At 56.8% G+C, this 22,834-nt stretch overlaps 1 protein-coding gene and 1 long non-coding RNA gene across 2 annotated transcripts; both read right to left on the reverse strand.

Moving 5' to 3' along the window:
* Nucleotides 1–6,306: 6,306 nt before the first annotated feature.
* On the reverse strand, nt 6,307–7,904 carry LOC123817755. Its single transcript, XR_006785484.1, has 2 exons — nt 7,511–7,904; nt 6,307–6,877 (listed from the first exon to the last, which is right to left on the reverse strand). It is a non-coding gene; the product is annotated as an uncharacterized LOC123817755 (long non-coding RNA).
* A 4,162-nt stretch (nt 7,905–12,066) lies between these two features.
* Nucleotides 12,067–21,468, reverse strand: CA4 (carbonic anhydrase 4). The gene is made up of 8 exons (XM_045837524.1): nt 21,341–21,468; nt 16,846–16,896; nt 15,471–15,626; nt 14,646–14,791; nt 14,446–14,529; nt 14,116–14,179; nt 13,784–13,950; nt 12,067–12,856 (listed from the first exon to the last, which is right to left on the reverse strand). Exons 1-8 carry the CDS (start codon nt 21,396–21,398, stop codon nt 12,662–12,664), a joined length of 921 nt encoding a protein of 306 aa, XP_045693480.1. The 5' UTR covers nt 21,399–21,468; the 3' UTR covers nt 12,067–12,661.
* Nucleotides 21,469–22,834: the final 1,366 nt, after the last annotated feature.

Genomic DNA, 22,834 nt, shown 5'->3' on the forward strand with positions numbered 1-22,834 from the left:
CCTCTCACTCGGGGAGAGATGGGAAAGGGAGAGGCAGAGTTTATCCCTCATACATCAAATGTTTGCTAAGTACTATTGACGTAAGAACATTCAAACCTGTAGAAGATTTTTATGAGTTCATTAGAGTTTATTTGGCCCAACAGAGGATTTGCCTGGAGGGAAGACCTCAACTGACTGAGAAAAATGCTTTAGAGAAGGACTGTTTGCCATTTCTTTTATACATTTGGATTTAAAGAAGGAATGAAAGTGGGAGAAAGTGAGGTGGGGACTGGATTATAGGATAGTTAAGATTCTGTGCTCACCAGCATGGTTATGCTTCCCAGGGTCTGAAAAATAATGTTTAGTTTATTTTATTTATTTTTTATTTTTTTAATATATTTTATTGATTATACTATTACAGTTGTCCCATTTCCCCCTTCTCGCCCCTCCACCCTGTACCCCCTCTCCCACCCACGTTTCCCCCCTTTAGTTCATGTCCATGTGTCATACTTGTGAGTTCTTTAGCTTCTACATTTCCCGTACTATTCTTGCCCTCCCCCTATCTATTTTCAACCTACATTCTATGCTACTTATTCTCTATACCTTTTCCCCCTCTCTCCTCCTCCCACCCCTCTGCTGCTAGCCCTCCATGTGCCCTCCATTTCTGTGGTTCTGTTCCTGTTCTAGTTGTTTACTTAGTTTCTTTTGGTTTTGCTTTAGGTGTGGTTGTTAATAATTGTGAGTTTGCTGTCCTTTTACTATACATGTCTTTTTCTTTATCTTCTTTTCTTAGATAAGTCCCTTTAACATTTCATAAAATAAGGGCTTGGTGATGATGAACTCCTTTAACTTGACCTTATCTGAAAAGCACTTTATCTGCCCTTCCATTCTAAATGAGAGCTTTGCTGGGTAGAGCAATCTGGGATGTAGGTCCTTGTCTTTCATGACTTGGAATATTTCTTTCCAGCCCCTTCTTGCTTGTAAGGTCTCTTTGGAGAAATCAGCTGACAGTCTAATGGGAACTCCTTTGTAGGTTACTGTCCCCTTATCTCTTGCTGCTTCTAGGATTCTCTCCTTCGTTTTTACCTTGGCTAATGTAATTATGACGTGCCTTGGTGTGTTTCTTCTTGAGTCCAGCTTCTTTGGGGCTCTCTGAGCTTCTTGGATTTCTTGGAAGACTGTTCCCTTTGCCAGATTGGGGAAGTTCTCCTTTATTATTTGTTCAAATACGTGCTCAATTTGTTGCTTTTCCCCTTCCCCTTCTGGTACCCCTATAATTCGGATGTTGGAATGTTTAAAGGTGTCCTGGATGCTCTTAAGCTTTTCCTCGATTTTTTGAATTCCTATTTCATCATGCTTTCCTGCTTGGTTGATTCTATCTTCCTTCTGGTCCACTGTATTGTTTTGAGACTCAGATTCCTTCCTTTCACTATTGGCTCTCCTCCGCGTATCTTCCTGCATCTCTTTTATGGTAACCTGCATCCTTTCATTTAAATTGCGCCCAAAATCAACCAATTCCGTGAGCTTTCTGATCACCAGTGTTTTGAACTGTGTATCTGATAGATTGGCTATTTCTTGGTCGCTCAAAAGGATGAGTCCTGGGGGACTGATCTGCTCTGTTGGATACATGTCTTTCCCTGTCTCTTCTTTTTTTTTTCCCGGTCTGGTCGCTCTTGTTACAGTGGGGGGCGGAGCCTTAGGTGTTCACCGGGGCTGGGCACCCCAGTCGCTAGATTGTGACGTTATATGTGGGGGCGGGGGCGGGAGGTGGGGCCGGGAGGGAACAATGGTGGTGTTCCATTCTCCTGGGCTCAGACCCTTCTCTGGGATCCTGGGCTGCGAGCTCTGCCCTTGTCCACAATCGCTGCCCCACAGGGTCTGCCAGCCGCAGCTTGCGCACTCAGGGATCACCGCTGCGTTCTTGCGCCCCGGATGGCTGTTGCGCCGATTTCGCGCCAAATTTTCCCCGACCTCCACGCGCCGCCAACCTGCGCCTGCCCGGCTCGTCGTCTCCTACCAGTCTGGATGTACGGGTCTACTTCAACTTCTTGGCTGTCCAACTTCCATTCAGATAAATCCTCTATCGGTCTGGGCGTTATTCCATCTGTAAATTATTGTTGTTCTAATCTTGGTTGTGCGAGGAGGTATGGTGCATCCACCTATTCCTCCATCTTGCCGGAAGTCCCCAGTTTAGTTTATTTTTTAAATTATGTTTTATTATTTATGCTGTTATAGTTGTCTCAATTTTGACCCCCTTTACCCCTCTCCATCCAGCCCCCCACACTCCCTCAGGCAGTCCCCTCGCTGTTGTCCATGTCCACGGGTCTTGTGTCTACATTCTTTGCCTAATCTCTTCACCTTCTTTCAACCAGTTGCCACCTCCCCCCTCCTCTCTTACAGCTGTCAGTCTGTTCCACGATTCTGTGCCTCTGATTCTATTTTGCTCATTGATTTTGTTAATTCAATTCCACATATAAGTGAGATTATATGGTATTTATCTTTCACTGACTGGCTTATTTCACTTAGCATAATATTCTCCAGATCCATCATACTGTTGCAGAAGGTAAGAGTTCCTTCTTTTTAACCCCTGTATAGTATTCCATTGTACGATGTACCATAGCTTTTTATCCACTCATCTACTGATGAATACTAAGGCTGTTTCCAGATCTTGGCTATTGTAGATAATTCTGCTATGACTATACACAAGAATAATTTCAAAATGGATAAAAGACTTAAATGTAAATTGTGATACCATAAAAACTCGAGAGGAAAACATAAAATTTCAGAGGCAGTAAAAATTTCAGATATCTTGTGTAGCAATATATCTCCTAGGGCAAGGGAAATGAAGGAAAAAATAAATGGGACTACATCAAATTAAAAAGCTTCTGCACAGCTAAAGAAACCATCCTCAAAATGAAAAGGGAACCCACTGTATGGGAAAACACATTGGCCAATGATAAATCTGATAAGGGTTTAATTTCCAAAATATATAAAGAACTTATAGGACTCAACCCCAGGAAGACAATCCAATTAGGACAAAGGACCTGAATAGACACTTCTCCAAAGAGGACATACGGATGGCCCATAGACATATTAGTTCAACATCACTAATCGGCAGAGAGGTGCAAATGAGATATCACTTCACACCTGCCAGAATGGCCATCATTAATAAATCAACAAACAAGTGCTGGCAAGGATTTCAAAAAAGGCAGCTTTGGTGAACTGCTGTGGGAATGCTGACTGGTGCGGCCACTGTGGAATGGCGTTGCCTCAAAAAATTAAAAATGGCACTGCCTTTCGACCCAGGAATCTCACTTCTGGGAATATATCCTAAGAATCCTGAAACACCAGTTCAAAAGAATATATGAAAAAGAAGTATTTCACCTGGCTGGCATAGCTCAGTGGATTGAGCGTGGGCTGCGAACCAAAGCATCGCAGGTTCGATTCCCAGTCAGGGCACATGCCTGGGTTGCAGGCCACAGCCCCCAGCAACCGCACATTGATGTTTCTCTCTCTCTCTTTCTCTTCCTCCCTTCCCTCTCTAAAAATAAATAAATAAATCTTAAAAAAGAAAGAAAGAAAAAGCAGTATTTCAGAAGTCTGTCACTAGATGCACAAAAACAATGGACAGGGCTTGTTTAAGGCTAAGGTAAACGTTTTACTAAAAAAAGTTATAGGCCTGGGGTATGACTACTCACCACGTCCTGGCTAGTTAGTGATTTATGATCGGATCACTCTATGAGGTCCGTTGTGTTAGATTTATCACAGCACCCACAGCACCCCCTTTTTCACCCACAGTACCGACTAAGTGACGTAAAGGTTAGTCCTGCACTTGGAACTGAAAAAAAAAGTTGAAGAGAGCACTTAGGCATTGAATGGGCACGTATTTGCCAGACCCCAGACTACACACTTTCCATTCATTATGTACTGCGCACCCCAGCTCTCTGAGGAAACTGAGACGCAGTAAGATTAAGTCTCTTGCCCAAAGTATCAAACAGATACAGGTTGGATTCAGACCAAGGTTAACCTGGCTGTTTCTCCACCACCGCACTTGCCCCTGAACTGGAGTCTGTAGTCCACAACCCAGCAACTCCTGACAAGACATTCTGTCACCGTGAGCCTCCGTGACCTGTCTTTGGCCAGAGGTGAGGGTCATGGGGCGCTTGACTGCTTTATAGTGCTGTAAGCACTGAGTGAGAGCATGAACGTGAAACCTCTTTGTAACTGATGACACAACGCAAAGGCAGTCGTGTTACATAAGGAGAGGAAGTGGGTGTCCTGAAAGCAGCCTCCTTGTCCTCTCCCTGGAAGATGAGGAACTCGAGAGCAAAGAGCCAGGCAGTGACTTCACAGTGACTGGCATCCTAGGTTTGTTCTCTTCACCTCTGGTGGCCCAGGGACCTTAGGAGCTGGACAGAAGGAAGAGGGGAAGAGTAGGAGGGGAGGTGGAACTACAGAGGGCAGAAGGAGAGACTCTGGGTCAGGTCAAGGCCTTGCTGCAAACTGGACTTTGAAGTGTCTGACGGTACCTTATCGGGGATTTAACAAGGAGGTGACAGTCCCAGAGGAAGGGTGGGAAAGACAAGGACTTAATAAAATGTTCTCTGGAGGCAGCTACCGGGCACAGCAGCCGGGAGATTCCGTTGCTCCGGACTATGCACCCCCCCACCCCCCCCACCCCCGCCAGAACGGGTTATCGGGTTACCTGTGTCATTAACACCCCCTCCCAGGACAATGCCTCCTGCCTGAAGCTGAGGCCTTTTCCTTCCTGCCCTTCCCTGGGAAGGGAGGGACAACAATTGAGTCTGACTGTTTAGACCCAGGTGTTTGCACCCATAAGCCCGGGCTGTAAATCAAATACCACATGTCCATCCGGCCATCCTGACAGGCCTGTCACGCAGCAGGCCAACTCCCCGGCTGCCTTCCCTTCAGCCCAGGCGGTGCTGAGGCCCCAAGACGCAGCCTGTTGTTGTTCCCCCAGCTTCACAAACCCAACTTTGGTCTGCTCATCTCTCCTTTATGATGATAGTGGAAATGTGAGGCCTCGATCCAAAAACTGACCATATCCAAAATAAGAAAGAAAGAGAGAGAGAGAGAAAGGAAAAGAAAAACAGATAGAAAGAAAATTCCTAATTTGGATTCTAGGGAAATAACCGATATACATTTGGAGGAAAATCTGAACTTCTTAACCGATTTGAAAACCAGTGCGGGAACCCAGGGCCCGCTCCGCTGCCCAGGCAATGCCCCTTCGGACGCAGCATCGTGAGCAGCACACCCCCGGCAGAGACCCGATGACACTTCCCGTCTGCAACCCTGTGTGCACGGCTAGTTTGCGAGGAAAGCCTTTCCTCATCTGGGAGCGCAGGCCAGCCTGGCCCCCATCCCTGAACTTAAAACAGCACCAAATTCCACATAGCAGCCTCTCGTGAATCAGCTGCCTGCCGGCTGTGCCGCCCTGGCCACTCCTCGTGATGACGCAGGTTTCATGGGATCCTACTCTCACCCCTGCACAGGCCCACTGTCCCTCTACACATTGATAGCAGCCTCCAGAGGGTATCTCAGATGTGTTTTCAATGAGCCCTTTCAGCTTCCAGAATCTCAAAAGGTGCCTGCGGGGCAAGCCCACCCAGTTTTCTGGGTACCCCTCATAAAACCCCACCCCTGCCTCCCAGGCCTCCCCTCACAGCCGGGGCACCAGGGTTGGAGTTGCTTGCTGGTCCCTCAGACTCCACTAGAATGTTCCCAAAGAAGTGACAAAATTGCTTTTTCCATTTCCATATGCCAAATACGTTTCCCTCTGACCCCAGTGTGAATCCCAGGGGCTGACTGAGAGAGGCCACACTGAACTCCAGGTCCTCCTTCCCCTGTGACTCTGAAGCTGCGCTTGGCCCCAGCACGTCACACCTAACCCTTGTCCTTAAGAAAGGTGTCTCCTAAGAGGCCCCTCAGGCACTAGACCCAGGCAGGTCTGTCCTACCACGCACCACGCATCTCCCGGCTCAGCTCAGCCGCGTGGCTGGACTGGAGGGAACCCAGTTTGACTTGCAGCCTCGTGGAGAGCGTCACCAGGCCAGGCCCCAGGATGAGAAGGCAGGCGCTCTGAGGAGGACGCGATGCTGGAGCACAGCGGAAGCTGAGGATTAAGTACCTTGTACACCCAGGCCCCACACGCGGAAACAGCTGCTCCAGCTGCAAGAAAACCAGATCGACTGTGTCAGCCACTGAAGACAGATCGGCATAAATAGAACTTGGAAAACCAGGCTCGTGCCTCAGGATCGCCCAACAGACAAAGTAAATATTTAGTTCCAGCCCTGGCATGGTGCCGGCTTTGTTATCATTTTTTTCCTTTTATTCATTCATCCTGCAAACATTTGCTGCCACCTCCCCTCGGGGCGGCCAGTCCTGTCCTGCCACTTCCACACTGTGAGGACTTGGGATGTGACTGATCCTCCAGTCCTCCCTCGGGGGGCCTTGGTGGGGAAGGAGGGGAGGGGGGCAGAGACTGAGGAAGGCTTCACAGAGCTCTGAGTCCCTGTTAAGCCAGGTTTTGAATGGTGTGTGGACCTCATGTGAAGAGCCGCAAGGTGGGTAGGGACAGGTCTAGAGCACAGATTGTGTCCCCAGGATCTCTGGGTGGCTTGGCGGTTTCTGCAGCCAAGCTCCTCCACGAAACCCTCCGGGGCCAGCAGCCCTCGGTCCAAGAGAAGCAGCAGGACTGCAGGCTTCCCAGGCCACTCGCGGGCTCTCAAGGGGCAAGTTCTTTACTTTCTAAGCCTCAGCTGTCTTCAGGAAAATGGCGGAGGGTGGTGATGATCAGCGGGTGGGCGTCAGCACCAGGTTGTCTGGGTCCAAATCCCTCTACTCACGAGCCTTGAGTCCCCTGTCGTTCGGCTCCCCACTGAAAACGGAGAAAATGGAAATGCCCGTCTGAAAGCATGTTGTGAAGATGAAGACAGGAAGTGTGTCAAACGCTTTTTACCTGAGTAAATATCATATTGTTTTTTTGTGCAGAGTTGGGACCAGCCTGCCTCAGGGTGCTCCCAACCCAGCATTGATGGAGAGCCTACTACGGGCTGTCTGCCCTCTGGGCGCCCACATGCCTCACTCCTGCAGGCGGTTCCCCCAGGGAGCTGACGGTGTTTGGTGCGCAGGCTGTGTGTTAGGGAATGCCCGGGACCCACAGCTGTGGGAGAGGGAGCAGGCCTGAGCTGGGGAGCAGTGGGATGGCCATGGCTGGCCTCGACTGGCCCTGCAGAGGGGGCGCTGAAGCTGCAGAGGCCCTTTGGAGTCCCACGTGGATCAGTCGCTGGCTGGGGCTCCGCAGAAAGGAGTATGACCTTGAGTGAAGAGGCTTCCTCTCCCAGGAGAGGCCAGCTGCTGAAGGCGGGACAGCTAGGACAAGCCTTTGCGTCGCAGTGCCCACCATTAGCAGCAACCAAAACATGACAGCCCCGGCTGTCCCGAGGAGGCTGTTCCCCTGGGAGCTGGTGTTCCCGAGCTCAGAGTAAGTGAACTAATGGACGCACAGTACCTCATAGAAGGTGTGGCATAACAGAACACGCATGCAAATCTGACGTCCAAATGTAGTGCAACGGGTCAGGGAGACTGCCAGGTGGAAGGAACTGGACAGAGAGGACCCGGGGGCCTGCCGGCGTCTGCGCCCCGCTCTTCCTGCCCTGCTCCCTGAGGCGGTCCCGCGCCGCCCAGCCTCTCCTCCGTCTGGAGATGAAACCCTGGCTTCGGGAGCCTTCTCACTCCACCTGGGGCAGCAGTGGGGTGCCATCCGAAGTGTCCCTTCCATGAGAGGGGGCTGGGATGGTGGGCAGGAGCCAGGCTGCAGGAAGGGAGCCCTGCACCTCCCGCTCAGTGAGGCCACGGGATTCAGAGACCTCGGGAGCAGGAACAAGAGATTTCCTTGGCAGTGGCCTCTCCCAAGACGTTGGAAAACAGGAGGAGACCCACAAGCAGAGGGCCTGCTCCAGCTGCCTTCCCCACAAAGTCACCTGTCCAGGGGGGGAAACCCCAGTTCATTCTCAGTTCCTGGAAGGTGTGGCCGGCTGGAGGGAGAGGGAGGCGGCCGAGAGGAGGAGGTAATGGCGGCAGTCTTGGCCTGTCTTGTCCCGGCTTTTCTCTTGGTCTCTCTCCCTGAGGTGGTTGGGATAGGGGGAGGGTCACCAGACCCAGCAAATACAAATACAGGACACCCAGTGAAATTCCCATTTCAGGTAAACAACAAACAATGATTTAGTGTAAGTACGCACCATGCAACTTAGGGGGTATCCTTAACACTAAAAACTGTTGTTGGTCTGAAATTCAAATTGACCTGGTAACCCCAGGTGGGTGCGGAGCATGTGCGTGCTGGGTAGGGGAAGGCTGCAGCAAATCCAGACAGGACAAGCCTCCTGGCAGGCAGCCAGGGACGGAGCCAGGGACGGAGACAGGGACGCAGCAGAGGGCACACGGGGAATTCTGCAGCTGCTTGGGAAGGGGAAGGGGAAGGGCCAGAGAAAAGTGAAAAGGGAAACTGGTCCCCAGCTGTAACAACCCCAACAGGACAGGGACGCAAGAGCTGCAGGGCATCCGGGCCTCAGCCTGGCCCCCTGCTCCCCCTGCTGTGCTGCGCGACCTTAGGCAACTCTGGGCCAAGGTCAGGCTGGGAGGACTGTTCTGTGCTTGGGGAGTGGAGTGCTCAGGGGAAGGGTCTGGGAGGAGAGGGCGGCCCCCCACGAGGGGTCTTGCAGTTCTTCTTAGCACAGGAAGGCTGCCACCCCAACCTGCACCTGCTACTTACCACAGAAGTGACCAGCGAGCCGCCTGGAATCCCAGCCCCCACCCACTGTTCCCTACCGTCCCTGGGGGAGGCCAGTTTCTCCCATGTGTAGGTCCTACCCATCCTTCCATGCTCTCTCTAATAGAAAGAATCACAACGATAACTACAAATTATTGAAGACATGCCCTTGGCCAGGCATCTTGTTTCATCTTTGCAGCAATTCTATGAGGTAGCTGCCGCCATCATCCCCACTTTACAGATGAGGAAACTGAGGCTCGGGTGAACTGCAGTACCAAAGGCACCTCGCTAGCTTGTCAGCAGTGGAAGAGCACTCAGACCCAGACCTGCGTGGCCCTGGCCCACGCTCGGGTGTGTCTGTGCCTCTCTGACAGTGTGTATTTCGTGGACCTGGTACCGGTGCCCTGTATCTGCCTTTTGGTCAGGAGTCTTGGAGGAAGGGCACAGATTTTTTTTTTTGCCCTGAATCCTCAGTCCCTGACACAGAGGAAATAATAGTGTTTGTTAAAAGACTAAATCTTGTTCCAAAATGTACACAGCTCCCTTCCCTGTCCCCTGTCCCTCTTCCTGTCCTCCCAGGCCTTTTAGTAGCCAACACTTGGAATATGAAGAGCCTTCTCCTACGTGTCCAGCCTCAGCTGGGGCTAGGACTCTGAGGAAGGAACTGGCTTATAACTTCTCTGTCCTGTAGCTCTCCTGCAAAGGAAGCCCCTCCCTGGGCGGGCGCCGGGGCCCTGGGACAAGTCCTCGGTCTCTAGAGGAGATAATGCCTTTGTGCCTCCTCAGATAAACAAACAGAGCCGGCTGAAGTGTGCAGCGCAAGGTGAGGGAGCAGCGCCCCGCCCGTGGAGAGAGGCCTGGACTTCCTCCCTGGGTTGCCAGCCGAGACCGGCGACAGCCAGGCCCAGCCAGACGCAAGGCCACCTGCTTCCCTGCCTCTGCCCACCCGTCACCTACATATAAAGCACAGAGCCTCGGGTCACGCCACGCACGGGCACCAGTCACAGTGTGGTCTCAGCACAGGCACCCCTGAAGTTCTGTGACCCAGCCGCTTTCACAGGTGCGTGTGTGTGCGTGTGCCACCACCACCGCCACCCGTGCCCCTGGGCCCCTCTGCACCCTCCTACTCCCCCTTACATCCCTCCCCTGTCCCCCCACGGTCAGATCAGGGCCACAGGAAGCAGGGCCAGCAAGTGTGCAAACCAAGAGCCAAGATGGGGAAGTTTATTTTCCAAGAATCATCTAAACACGCGGGGAGTATTTTTAGGCCCTGGTTCCCACCCAGATGCCAAATCTAAACAGGGGGCCCGAGAGACGGCCCGTTGGGGACACAGAGCAGCCCGTGGAGACAGGGTGGGACAGGGCGCTGCAGACCCCACCTTGCCCCTCGGGTAACTGCCAAAGGAGAAAGCTGGTCTCGGGAGCCAAGGAGGGGCAGAGAAGTGACTGCGGGTGGGTGGGCCCTCTTTCTGAATAAGGGGGCCACAGGTAGCCCACTACCACCTCAGAGAGCTGTGCCAGGAGCCCGAGGTGGGCTGCGGGGAGTAGGGGGGCCTCACGGAGGGAGTGAATTTACTTGGAAGGGGAGGCTGTCAGGAACATGTGTGTGTGTGTGTGTGTGTGTGTGTGTGTGTAGCAAGAGGGATTGCCCAACAGCCTCAGCCTCCTGGGTGTGGGGGCCAGTTCCAGGGGGGTGGCTGCACACCCCTGAGGTGACTGGCCAGGAATGACCTTGCTTTGAGTGGCCTGCTGACAGCACCTGCCCCAGCCTCCAGGTGCAGGGGGGCGGGTGGAATGCTGGGAGGAGGCTTGAGCCCTGGGCCCTGGACAAGCTGTGCTCATTCTGGCCCCCACTGGCCAGGTTCATTATTGTCGTTGTAGGGTCGGGGGTGGAGAAGGGCCGTGTGCCTTCTGCCCGGGGTCGGGGTCGGAGAGGCCAAGGCTCCTCTAGACTCCTGCAAAGAGCTGGGACTTCCTGGTTCTGCTGCCCCGAAAGTCACTGAACGTTGCCTTGAGGGCAGGGACTGGATGGGAGGTGGGGTGTAGTGGAGGAGAGGGGTTGTTGGGACTTCTGAGAGCCTCAAGCTGGTGGCGGGGCGGGGGGCGGGGGGGGCACTTGGATCTTAGATCCCTTGCAGGCTGCGTGGGAACCAAAGAGAACAGGTTCAGTGTCCACATACCCCCTGCTGACACAGGCTGCCTGCTGTTGCCATGGTGACAGCAATACCAATCTCCCTCACCGGCCACCCACTGCTGTGTGGTCACCAGTAAAAGGAGGGGCTGCTTATTCTTGGTCACGAAGGGGGAAAGGGAGGGGAAGCTCATATGGAGGGGAGCAGCCCTTTCTCCCTCTTCCCAGGCTTAGCTGGGGGGTGGCCAGGGTCTCTGAGGGAACCAGGGTGGGAGAAGGCTTAGGGGTCACCTCCTCTGACCAGCTCCCCCCCAAGACCGCAACAAGCCGGGGCTTCTCACCCGGGGTAACGGAGTCCCGGTGTGCCACCCACTGCAGACCACGGAGCTTGTGAGGGAGGGCGTCCCTGAAGCACCCTGGTCCTGGGCCTCGGTGGGGGCGGGGAGGCACCTCTCCTCCCAGCAAGGCCCATTCTTGTCGCCTTCCCCTGCGTCTCAAGGCTCACGCTCCTCCAAAACACAGTCCTGCTCCGAAGGAGGAGGCCTCAGGGCCTGGGCCCCTCAGTCCCTGGCACTGGGCACCGGGCACCTGGCCTGGCTTGGGGCCCACCCGTGGAGCCCCTCTTTTCCTTTCCCTTGGTTCCCAACCCTCTGCTTCCCACACTGCCCCTCCTCATTGCACTCCCTTTGGGCCTCAGAGGCAAAAGCCGTCAGAGACACAGCCCGGGGCAGGGGGCGGTGCTGGCGGGGCTGCACAGACAGCTCCCTAGTGCTGGGGCCAGAGAGCCTCGGGGTCACCTCTTCCTCCTCTTCCCCGAATGTCCTGTCTCTGACCCGTCAGCAGCCTCCTAACTGCACCCCTTGCTCCCCCACCCTGCAGCCTCTGCTCCACAAAGCAAAGACCCTGTGGGGGCTCCTGGTCTCTCGTGCCCAAGACCAGCATCCTCACAAGATCCTACTTCGAGGGTGCCCTCACCCCCACACACTGCCTCTTCCTCCCCCCTCCCCCTTTTCTCCTCCTCCTGCTGCAGGCTGAAGGCCGGATGGCTCTGGTGCCTCCTCCCTGGCCGCCTTCAAGTCTCCCGGATGGCACGTCCCCATGGAGGTCTTCCCTGCCCACCTTCCCTTTCTGACTGAGCTTTTTGCAGAGCACCTACTGACGCCTGAAACATCGTATAATGTGTCTATTTTATTTATAATGTCTCCCTACTAGACTGTGAATTCAGGAGGGCAGGCATTTTTGTCACAGCCCGTGTCTAGAACATAGACACTCAAGATACATTTCAGCAAACAAATGAACTCCTCGCCACCCACATCGTCCAGGCTGCACCCGCCCCCCCTGCACTCTCCAGCCTAGGACAGAGGAGAAAGTGCTGGCTAGTGTCTCAGTGGACTCTGCCGTGGCCGCTCTTCTGTTGGCCTCCGCCCGGCCTCTCTGCTGTCGCTGCTGCGCTGGAGCTCCAAGGTGCCTTCCGAGTCTCTCCCAGTGGGGTGTAGACAGGGAGCTCACAAAGGTGGGGGCAGGTGACTCGCAGTCCCTGTTCCAAAGAACCTGCAGCCCCAAGGCCCCTGCCCTGGAACTGGGATGAGCTGGGGGAAACAGGCAGGGGTAGTCGTGGAAACTAAAAGCAGATGCAAGAAAGGTTTCTCCAAAAATATATCCATCTTTCCATCATCACCAAAGTCCAATCTGGGAAGCCTGAGGAAGGGACGCCCAGCCGTCTCAGGGCTGAGGTCAGAGGTCAAGTGTCCAACTGTGAGCCATCAGCGGAGGAAGCCAGCCACCAGGCAGCTGAGTGTGGGTGCCAGCAGAGCGGGCAGCGGCAAGGGCAGCAGCCGGCCTGGGGCCCGGGACCTGAACACTGGGCGCTGGCCTCGGCGCTGGAGGGGCCTGACATTGTCCGTCATGCTCAGCTTCTGCTGATCGTCGTAGTACAGCTTCTCAGAGAACGCAAGGATCTGCAGAGGGACAGGGCTCGCTAGGCTGGGGGTCTGCAGCAGAGCTGTGCTCCCTGCTGTGTGACCCCAGGCCGGTCACCTTGCCTCTCTAAGTCCTCATTAGTGACCGGGCTCAGAATCCCCACCTCTCAGGTGTCGGTGTGGGTGAATGAAAGATGTAAAGTGCTGGGCATTGGTGGGCACTCAATGCCCGTTAGCTTCCCTTGGCCAAGCGGACGGCTTGGGGGGCTTATGATTACCACTAACGTTATCACCACTACAGAACAGCGGATCTCAGACGTGAGCGTGCATGCGTGCCACCCGGGGGGCTCGTCGGGCCCCAGTCTGCCAGGCCTCCCCCAGAGTTTCGGATTCAGTAGGTCTGGGGTGAAGCCCAAGAATTTGTCCAGCAAATTCCCAGATGATTTGATGCCACGGGTCCCAGGAATCACTCTCTGAGGATCACTGTCCTGGGACAAAACACCACGAGGACAGGGACGGGGGCCCTTTTGACTCACTGCTGCACCCCGAGTCTCGTGTGTTACGGGGACTCCAGGACCACACAAGCACTGAATGACCTGTTCCCCTGTGGGGGCTGCACTGACCCTCTCTCGCTGCCCCTGGCCAGCCCAGGCCCTCTACACAGACACCTCTCCTCAGGACACGTGCCCCCTGCCCTCCGCCGGCCGACTCCCACCTACTTTTCAGGGTGCAGCCTGGAAGCCCTTTCCTGACACCCCTGCCATGGCCTCCCCTCCAGCCCTTACCCCATAGACAGGACAGCTGGGGCCCTTCCTGTCTGTCTCCTACACGGGTGTCTGTGGATTTAACCAATAGGCCCTCAGCTCCCTGGGATGCCCCCAACCCAGGGGCCTCTGGGGGTCCAGAGGGACAGTTTCTGGGGAGCTGGGCGCTGGGAGGCTGCCGTCTCGGCCGGGCCCTGTGTACCTGGTCCTGGTGGAGCTGAATGGGTTCCTCAAACACCGTCCAGACAACCTTCTCGTCACAGCTTGGCGTGGTGAGCGAACCCAGGTAGCGGAAGTAGTGCCTCAGTTTCTCCTTCTCAGGGAGCAGGTCTAACAGGCTGATGCTCTTTTTCATTGTGGTGTTCATCACTGGTAGAGGGTGATCAAAGATACTTTCAGGGGGGTCTCTGAGACACTGATCCCCCTCACACACCTCACGCTGAGAGCCGAGCCCCCTTTGTAGGAAGGAGTCTCCATCCCTCCCATTCCCCTCCCCCACCCCCCACAACCCCCATCCTGGTCATCCTGACTCACTGGGTCTGGGAATAGCAGACAGCACCTCCACCAGGGGCTGGAAGCCGTCATTCCTGGGTCCAGCCTGGAACAGGGGGGAAGGGGGCTTGAGAGGGGCTTGTGGGGAGCTGGTGGTGACTACCCACCCGTTCATTCCCCTGGTCTGGGGTGGGGAGGGCAGGCAGCTGCTGCGACTGAGACCCTGAGAGGCTCTGAGCACCTCACCCGGGGGTGCACAAGCCACTGAGGAATAGAAGGCAGGGCCTCCCCAGGCCCCCTTGTCTTCCTGGAATCCCGGGTCTCTGGATCCTAAGAAACAGCCCCTCAGACTCTGGGGATGGGGGGTCCTACCTCCACCAGGAAGGCCAGCACTGCAATCTCGTCTTTGGAGTCCTGGGCCTCTTTCGAGTTCTCTTTCTCGTGTACTATGTGCATCTGGTGAGGGGTGAGAGAGATGGAGACAGAACTTGGGGGCAAGCTGGACCACCCTTCTTGCCTAAGGCAGGTACATTCAGGGCCAAGGCACTAGCCCAGGAGGGGCCACCACTCACCTCCATGGCAAAGCGCTCCCCATCCAGGCTGTGCTCCGAGCCCGCATCCACCTCCCTGGACCAGTGCAGGTGCAGCTGCTTGGCCCGGTACCGGGCCGCCAGGCCTCCTCCAGCGACGGTGGCCTCGTTCCCCAGCAACACCATCACTGAAGGGCGCAGGAGGGGGCAGCGTCCTCGAACCCACCTCCCCTCGCCTCTTCCAGCCTCTCTTCCCAGCTCCACCCAGGCAAGACCTCTCCTACCTCCCACCCTTCCTGGGCTGTGGGCCTAGACCTGGAGGGAGGGGACCTGGTGGGTCTTTCGGCCCCAGATCTTGCCCTGGCCCCTTGCTGGCCTCCCACCTGCTTCCCTCTGCATATCCCCTCTGCCCCTCCCTTGCTCCAACCCCTCTCTGGTGCCCTGGTGTTTTCAGGGGAACGTCCCACCCCTCAGCCCTCAGTGATCTGCCCCTGGGCTGGCGTGGCCCCTCCCAGCTTCCCTCTCTGTTCTCCACCTACACAGAGCCATCTGCGGCTCCCTGAACGCCCCAACCTGTTTCATGCGCCACACCTTTGCACATCATTGCTCCATCATCCTAGGACATCCAGACTGGTCTGAAGAAAGTACTGAAAATCCTGCTGGTGTATTCTCTGTTTTCTGAGCCCTTCCTCTTCCCCCTACCCTCCCCGCACCGGGCTTTCCAGCTTCCCCTCAGCAAAGGTGCACCTGGGCTTGTGTGCCCTCCCAGTGCTCAGGGAACTCTGCACCCGCCCCCCCCCCGCCACCCCCCCCCTCCCGCCACCCCGTGCCTGCCCAGGTCCTCCATCCCACCCACCTGGGACCCACCTGAGTGCCCGTTGTTTTGGACGGCCCACTTTTGCTTCTTGTCATAGCCGGAGAAGGAGAAGCAGCCCAGGGTTTTGTCCACCTGTGCCTTGGTGGTGACGATGTTGATGGGGGACTGGCGGGTCTTCCTGCAGTCTCCACCCCACTGGTCAGGCCCTGAGGGGGAGCGGCCCAGTCAGGGGGGCCTGGCGCAAGGGTGCGGCCTCCTCCACTCCACGGAGGTCAGACCTGCCCCCCACTCACAGGCGGCAGGGTCCTGGGATGGCTGGCAGGCCATGTTGCAGGAGTCTTCCTGCACACACACACACACACACACACACACACACACACACACACACGTGTGTGTGTGCAAAAACAGCAGTGATGTCTGGCAGTGATGGCAGAGCGGGAACAGGGTGGCTAGTTGCTGGCTGTGAGCTCTGAGAGAGGGGACAGCCCCAGGATGCTGGGCTGTGAGGGGAGAAATGCGGTGATATAATTTGCTTTGTAACCCGTGTAATGAAGTTCAGAGAAGGCGAGTGGGAGAGCCGGGGTGGAGTGGAGTTTCCTGGAAGGGCTGCTTGTGAAAGGGCACGCTGACTGGACACTGAGCAATGCCAGGCTGCAGCGGGGAAGTGCCCCAGGAGGAGGGAAGCCTGGTTCCCCCAACCTCGGGGCGGGGCTTGGGGGCGGGTCACCTGCGCTGGCAGAGGCAGGAAGAGAGCAAACTTCGGGGAAATTGAGAAATTCGTCAGCTTTTAAATAGAAAGTGATAAGGATCCCTCCCGGGTTCTCTAGCAAACAGGACCAAGTCTCCTTTTTTTTTTTTAATCCTCACCCAAGTACATTTCCCCCACTGATTTTAGAGAGAGAAGAAGGGAGAAAAAGAGAGAAAGCAAGAGAGAGAAGAACATCGATGCAAGAGAGAAACGTCAATAGGTTCCCTTGTCGTGTGCACTCCAGCCAGGAATCGAACCCACAACCTAGGCGTGTGTCCCAACCAGGAATAGAACCAATGACCTTTCGGTCCATGGGACGATGCTCCAACACACTGAGCCACACCAGCCAGGGTCCAAGTGTCCATTTTGTAATGAGAAAGAGCAAAGTGTATCTCGCCATTTGGTGCTGCTCATGACATTTCATAGGGGACTCACTCGCCCTCTTGGTGACAGTGATGGTGGTGCCAGGGAAGGCTCGGGTCACTCCACATTCTCTGCCCTGAGCGCCAGCAGTGTGTGTGTGTGTGTGTGTGTGTGTGTGTGCGTGCGTGTGAAGAGCTGATGTGATGGTGGGACACCCTTATCCCTCATCCTTCCCACCCTCCTTGTGTCTCCATTTCATCCTGCGCGCCCCCGCCCCACGCAGAAAGGCCTGTCTCCAGATGCGCTGTACTCACCCAGGCAGTTGCTGGAGGCCTTGGCCTGAGTCTCGTAGCACCAGTGTGACTCTGGAGTAGAGAGAGGAAGGATGTGAGGCCTGTGCGGACGTGTGTCCGTGCATTTGTGCCCACATACGCCTCCACCAGCTCACGAGAAGCGTGCATTCAGCCTGAGCTCCGGCCTCTGAGCTCACACACATACTGGATGGGTGTGTGCACACGGTAGGTCGGAGGTTGCGAAGCCCCCTGAAGTCAGAGCCCCCCTGGGGTTGGGGTGGGGTGTTGCTGGGGTCTGGGAGAGGACACTTAAGGAGAACATGTGGGTGGGGAGGGAGGCCATGCAAGCAGGCAGGCTGTGGGTCCCTGGCCTGTGACTCATCCATTGGTCATCCTGGCCAGTGCACAGATCCTCACGCAGGGCAAAGCAGCTGCCAGCCCTTGAGGGGCTCCTCTGAGACCACCCCAGGCTCTGGCCTCCACACTCCCAATTTGTTGCTCATCATCCTCCTGCTCCCTCCTTCAACCCACACCTGGAAGGGAGGCCGTGGTGAGAGGGGAGGAGGAGGGTTCGGGCCTGGCCTCCCCTCTGGGGACTGCAGAGCCAGGTTCAGCTTGGCTGCCTTCCTGGAGCTGGTCAGGGGGGTGATGGAGAGTGGGTTGGCCCCTCCCTCTCACGTTATTAAGACCCATTCTTGGCTAAACTTTCCCAGCCCCACAGCAAGGAAGGCCGCCAAGCCCTCTCCCCAGTCCCACCACCCCACAGTCCTGGTGTTTGGGACCAGACAGACTCAGGTTCTAATCCTGGCTCTGCCTCGAAGTAGAACCAGCATCTTGGAAGTAGAGGCCGCACCCCAAACCTACCACACTGATGCAAGACGGTGACAATGGGGGAGACGGGGCAGGGCAGAGGGGGACATGGGAGCCGCTGCCTTCTGCTCAGCTTTGCACTCAGCTTTCCTGTAAACCTAAACCGGCCCTAATTAAAGTCTATTGATTTTCTTTTTTAAAGGCTGGAGAAGCAGAGTGGACAATGCATTTGATCCAGAGCTGGAATTCTGGTCAAGTCACTTAGTCTATCCAAATCTCAGTTTTACCATCTGTAAAATGGTACCAACACCACCCACCTCATTTGAGGGCTGTGGGCACGGGGACCAAATGAGATGGGAGGAGTGTTCCAGGTAGCCTGGAACTTCAAGTCCCTGAGGAGCCCTTCCTTCCTGTTGCCTTGCTCCCTCTGCTCTCCTGGCAGTGCACAGATGGCCAAAGCCACGTTGGAAAGAATTCAGGGATGAGGAAATTCCTAAGAAAAGCACAGCTTCCCCCTCAGCCTGAGCTCAGACTTCTGAGCTCACACGCCTTCCCTCCACCTTCGTGCCTGGGCTGCACGCATCCCATGCCACCTCCACTGGGGTTCCTGGAATGCGGACAGGGTGGGGAGGGAGCCGTGAGAAGGTCAGGACCTCAGCAGGGGGTGGGAGGATTTGAGGCCAGAGGCGAGCACCCACACCCTTAAGGAGAACATGTGGACACCCTCAGAGCCACTTTGGGTGTTTGAGTTTCCCAGCTCGGGATCAGATGCTTCACCCACCCTGCCGGCACAGCCTCCTTCAGAGATGGACAGTCCCCGCATGTCTTCTCCATGACAGCCCACCCGCTGGGCAGGGCTCTGCTGCCCCAGGACTCTGCATCTGGGAACCGCCCTACGGGTGGGTCCACTCTGCAAGGGACAGTGGCCACTTCCTCCGCAGGTGGAAGGGGCTCTGGAGCTGGTGCTAATTCACCGGGTTCCCATCCTAGCTCTGCCCTTGCACAGTCGCTGCCTTTTCTGAGCCCCACCTTCTCCCTCAGGCAGAAGGAGCTGGTGGTGTCCGAGGAGATGGTGGACGAGAGGCCCCCTGCTCCCGTGAAAGCCTCCTTGTTACAACCCTCCTGCGTCTATCCCTCTCAGAGGTCCGGAAGGAAGAAGGGGCCCCCAAGGTCAGCCTGGATTGGAGACGCAAGGGGAGGCCACTCCAGGGGAAGCCTTACTTAAACCCGAGTCTGAGGGAGCCAGCTGCGACGGGTGGAACCCTCCGAGCCTCCCCCAGGGATTATGTGGTTCAGGCTGAGCTTTTCTCAGGAATTTACTCTTTCCTGCCAGCGATGGCTCCTGCATTTGTAATGGTAACCTCTGATCCACTGCCATAATCATAGAGACTTTTGACCTGCTTGGGCGAATGCTCTTGTAACTACCCTCTTCAGGAGGCAGGAAAACACAGTGTTGATGAGGCCAAGGCCAGGGGGCAGGTCTCTGTGGGCTGAGGATAGAGCGCAGGCTCTCAGGCAAGAGGTGGCAGGTCACACACCAGCTCAGGTTCCTGTCATTGTTCGTGAGAGAGGGCTGCCCTCGCAGGTGATCGCCAGCCCTCTGTCTTGCCCCCCGCCCCCCTTGAGGGCCTGGGAAAGAGAGCAGCGCCCCGGCCCCAGGCTCCCGGCTCCAGTGGGTCCACCTGCCCCAGCCAGAAACGGAGTGAGACCCGACAGCCACTGCTGACCCCCAGCCACTGCTCCCCACCCTGGCTTTCTCTCCTCCCCCGCTCTTTAGACATGACTGAAGAATTTCTTTCTGATGGACCTTGCTCACCCCACCCTCCCACTCTAGGGGCAGGAAAAAATCCTGAAAACCAGCTCAGCAAAAGCCAAATATGTCCTGGGCAAAGTCTCGGGGAGTCCTGGCCAGAAGGAGCCCTGTATCCTCTCCCCACCCCGCTCCACGGCATCCGATGCTCCAGGGACCTCAGCGGGCAGCCTGGCCATTCCCCAGCCTCAGTTTCCCTGGCTGGCTGGCCCCAGGCCAGCGGTAGAGCCGTCAGGGCCACCTCGCATGAAGCGCCTGCCGCGTGTCACAGAGACATCGCACTGAAGCGCTGACATCACTGTCTGATGCGGATCCTGAAAACAGCACCCGAAGCACCTGAAGCTCACTACGACCCCTGTTCTGTCCATGAGAGACCGGAGCGGGACGTGCCCAAGGCCGCACAGCGACACACCAGCCGGACGAATTGCAAGGCTTTTCTCTTTCTACTCAGCCCAGCCGCTGACGCAGGTTTCAAACGTCCAACTCGAAAAATACACATTTTCACGTCCTACTGTGGGGGAGGGAGAAACGTCCCTCTACCCTTCTAAGATCTTTTGGCTGTCTTAAGAATCAAACAGACATGAGGCAGATGCACAAGAGCAAACGACCACATTTAATGAGTGTGGGCGGGAACCCCACAAGCAGCGGGGTCGGGGACAGGAAGGAAAAAGGACGGACATACGGCATTCTGAGCGAAGGGTGAGGTGAGGCGCCTGGGGCTTCAGAGGGGAGATAGGTCATAAAAAGTTAATCATGCCAATAACTCTTACGATTGGCAAGGTCCCCAGTTTAAATTCTTTAAGGGAGAGGTAAAAGTCTTGATTGCCTTCAGCTCAAAATAACTCACAAACCAACGTGGCACACTTGGGGAGACCCTTCTGAACCCTTCATTGCCTTTTCTCTCTCCTCCTCTCCCGCGAGGTGCGGCCAGACCCCTCACCCAGCCCTCCCCGCACCCCGCCGGCCAGCTCAGTCCGTCCTGCAGGCGCCACCCACTCTCTCCTCTGCTGCCGAGGCCCCCTCGCCGCTCACTCCATGACTCCAGTCGGGGAGCATGTGGCTTTGGAGACGGTTGGGTCAGACGGACCCGAAGGACCGTGGGAGGGCAGCTGGGCTCGGGGCTGGCAGATGGGAGTTTCCTGCGGTCTCGGGAAAGGTGCGCCCCGGATCCCTGTGCCCGGCCGCTGGAAGCACCTTCAGTTCCTTATCAAACATTAACACGTCTCTCCTGCTACCTCCCACCTAGGAGAATAATTAAGAGCTGCGCCTCACCATTAATCTTTAAAGGAAAATCACTCTGGCCGGAAAGACTGGCTCAACCCGGGACCTCGGGTCTCCAGGTGCCCCCAGCCAGGCTCCCAACACAGCGCTGGGGGTTTGGCGGGAAGGTGAAGGGAGGTGCAGCCCCCAGTGATAAGGAACCCAGAGTGGGAGCGGGGATGCCAGGCCCCCCCCCCCAATGTGTTGCCCTTGCTCTGGGCGGAGGAGCGCAACCACCCTGCACCCAGCCCCGGCCAGGCGGACAGCGACCGGGGGACAAAATGGGGAGGACCAAAGCCGCTTGAGACGCCGAAAGGACGAGAAACGGAGGCGTGCGTCGGGGAGAGTCAGAGAAGCATCCTTCTCATGGACCCTCAGGCTCGTCTCCTTAGGGCCGCCGCGCACACGCGTGCACACGCTTTCCCCGCACCGCACGTGGCCGTTCGTGTGCGCACACGAGATCGCTCTCGCCCAGTCCGCCCGCAGCCTCTGCGCCCCGGGCGCACACGCAACCCCGGACAGGCGCGCAGCCGGCGCGCACTGGTGCCGGGCGGGCGCACCCTGGGCCGGGGGCGCCGGGCTGGGGGCGCAGAGCCGGCCACCCGAGGGGCAGGGGGCCGAAGCCCAGGCGTTCACCTGCGCGGGCGGAGGACCGGTACCCGACGAGGGCCAGGAGCGCCAGCAGCAGCCGCATCCTGCGCAGAAGCAAAGACCAAACCAGGGGTCGCACACCGAGGAGGCCGCCGGGGGTGCTGCGATCATGCCGGCCAGGGTTTTATAGCGGAGCCGCGACGGGGGGCGGGGGGGGGGCCCGGCCGCGGGACGCGGGTAGCGGCTCCTCCCCCTGGCGGAGCCTCCCCTTCCCTGGTCCAGAAATACACCGCTTCCCCCTCCTCCCCGCTCTACGCCAGAGCCCCCCTCACCGACTCCGCGTCCTCTCCCCCTCTGCCCCGCCCGATTCCACGCGCTCTCTGGTTTGGGGACAGGCTAGCGACATCGCAAGGTGCTTGAGCCACACCACTACGGTGGGCGCCTGGATTCCTGACTTTGGGTCATTTGGGCGCAGACCACTGAGCGGCCCGCTCGCCTCGGCCCCTGGGATGGCCTAGGGTTGAGGGCGGGCGGCGGAGACCGCCTCGGAGTGCTGGAGGGACGCGCATCGGCGTTGCGCGCGGTGTCCCCAGAAAGAGGGTTTGCTTCTCGTATTCAGGTGGTGGCTGCAGATCCTCTGTCTCATTCCTTTTTTCTGTTTTTCTCGCAGGCTGCTGCAAACTTAATTTCGAAGCAGACCAAAGACCCTTCTTCCAACATAGAGTGCAGACGCCCCTAAATTATTGTGAGTGTTTGTGTGGCGGCCGGAGCAGGGCGGGTTGAAGCGCCAGGGCTGAGAAACGAATTGCAAAGGGGCCCATGAGGGAGAAACTTGTGGGGGCAGAGGGGAGAGGTGGGGTCCTGTTGAGCCCCCCTCCACCCCTAAGAAGAGATGGGAAGAAAAGAGACGGTGTCTGAATGGACCCCTAGTTTTCTCATGAGCCAGGATCTTCAGCCGAGTTTAGTGGGAAAGAAGTTCCCTTGAAGGGGGCCCTGGCATCTGGGGCAACGCGGCGGGCCGGGGCTTGGCGGAGGGGGCGGGGTGGGGGCGGGGCAGGCAGTGACGGACCTTGGAGCAGGAGCTGCCTGGTGTCTCAGGAGGGGTGCTGAGCTGTGGCCCCCCTGCCTCAGTGCCTCGACTCCTTCTCGGCTCTACGTACCTTACGTCCCACATGGGGTGGGGGCTTCTGTGGGACTTTGGGAAGCTCAGACTTGGGTGAGGAAGAGGGGTGGGGAGCCGGCAGTGGTCCTGGGCCCCCTCCATCAACAGGAAGCCCCAGCGTTCTGGTCTAGTCGCTTCCCCATCCGTTGCCAACCTCTCAGCCCTCACCGGCCTTTGAACCTAGGCTAGGGACCTCTGAAAAGGGGTTGCCTCCCTAAGAGCCGCCTGGGTACAGGGGCTTCCTCCTTCGTTAGAGTCCTGGCTGACTCCCCCCTCCGCCCCCACCTCCTGGCCGGGGATCACACAGCCCAGGCTGCAGCTTTGATCTTACAAAGGCAGGAGCGCCCTTGTCAGGCTTGGGGCCCTATTGTCCACAC

This window comes from Phyllostomus hastatus, unplaced genomic scaffold, assembly GCF_019186645.2.
Source record: "Phyllostomus hastatus isolate PE091 unplaced genomic scaffold, TTU_PhHast_1.1 phas_contig_210, whole genome shotgun sequence".
NCBI classification, from domain to species: domain Eukaryota; kingdom Metazoa; phylum Chordata; class Mammalia; order Chiroptera; family Phyllostomidae; genus Phyllostomus; species Phyllostomus hastatus.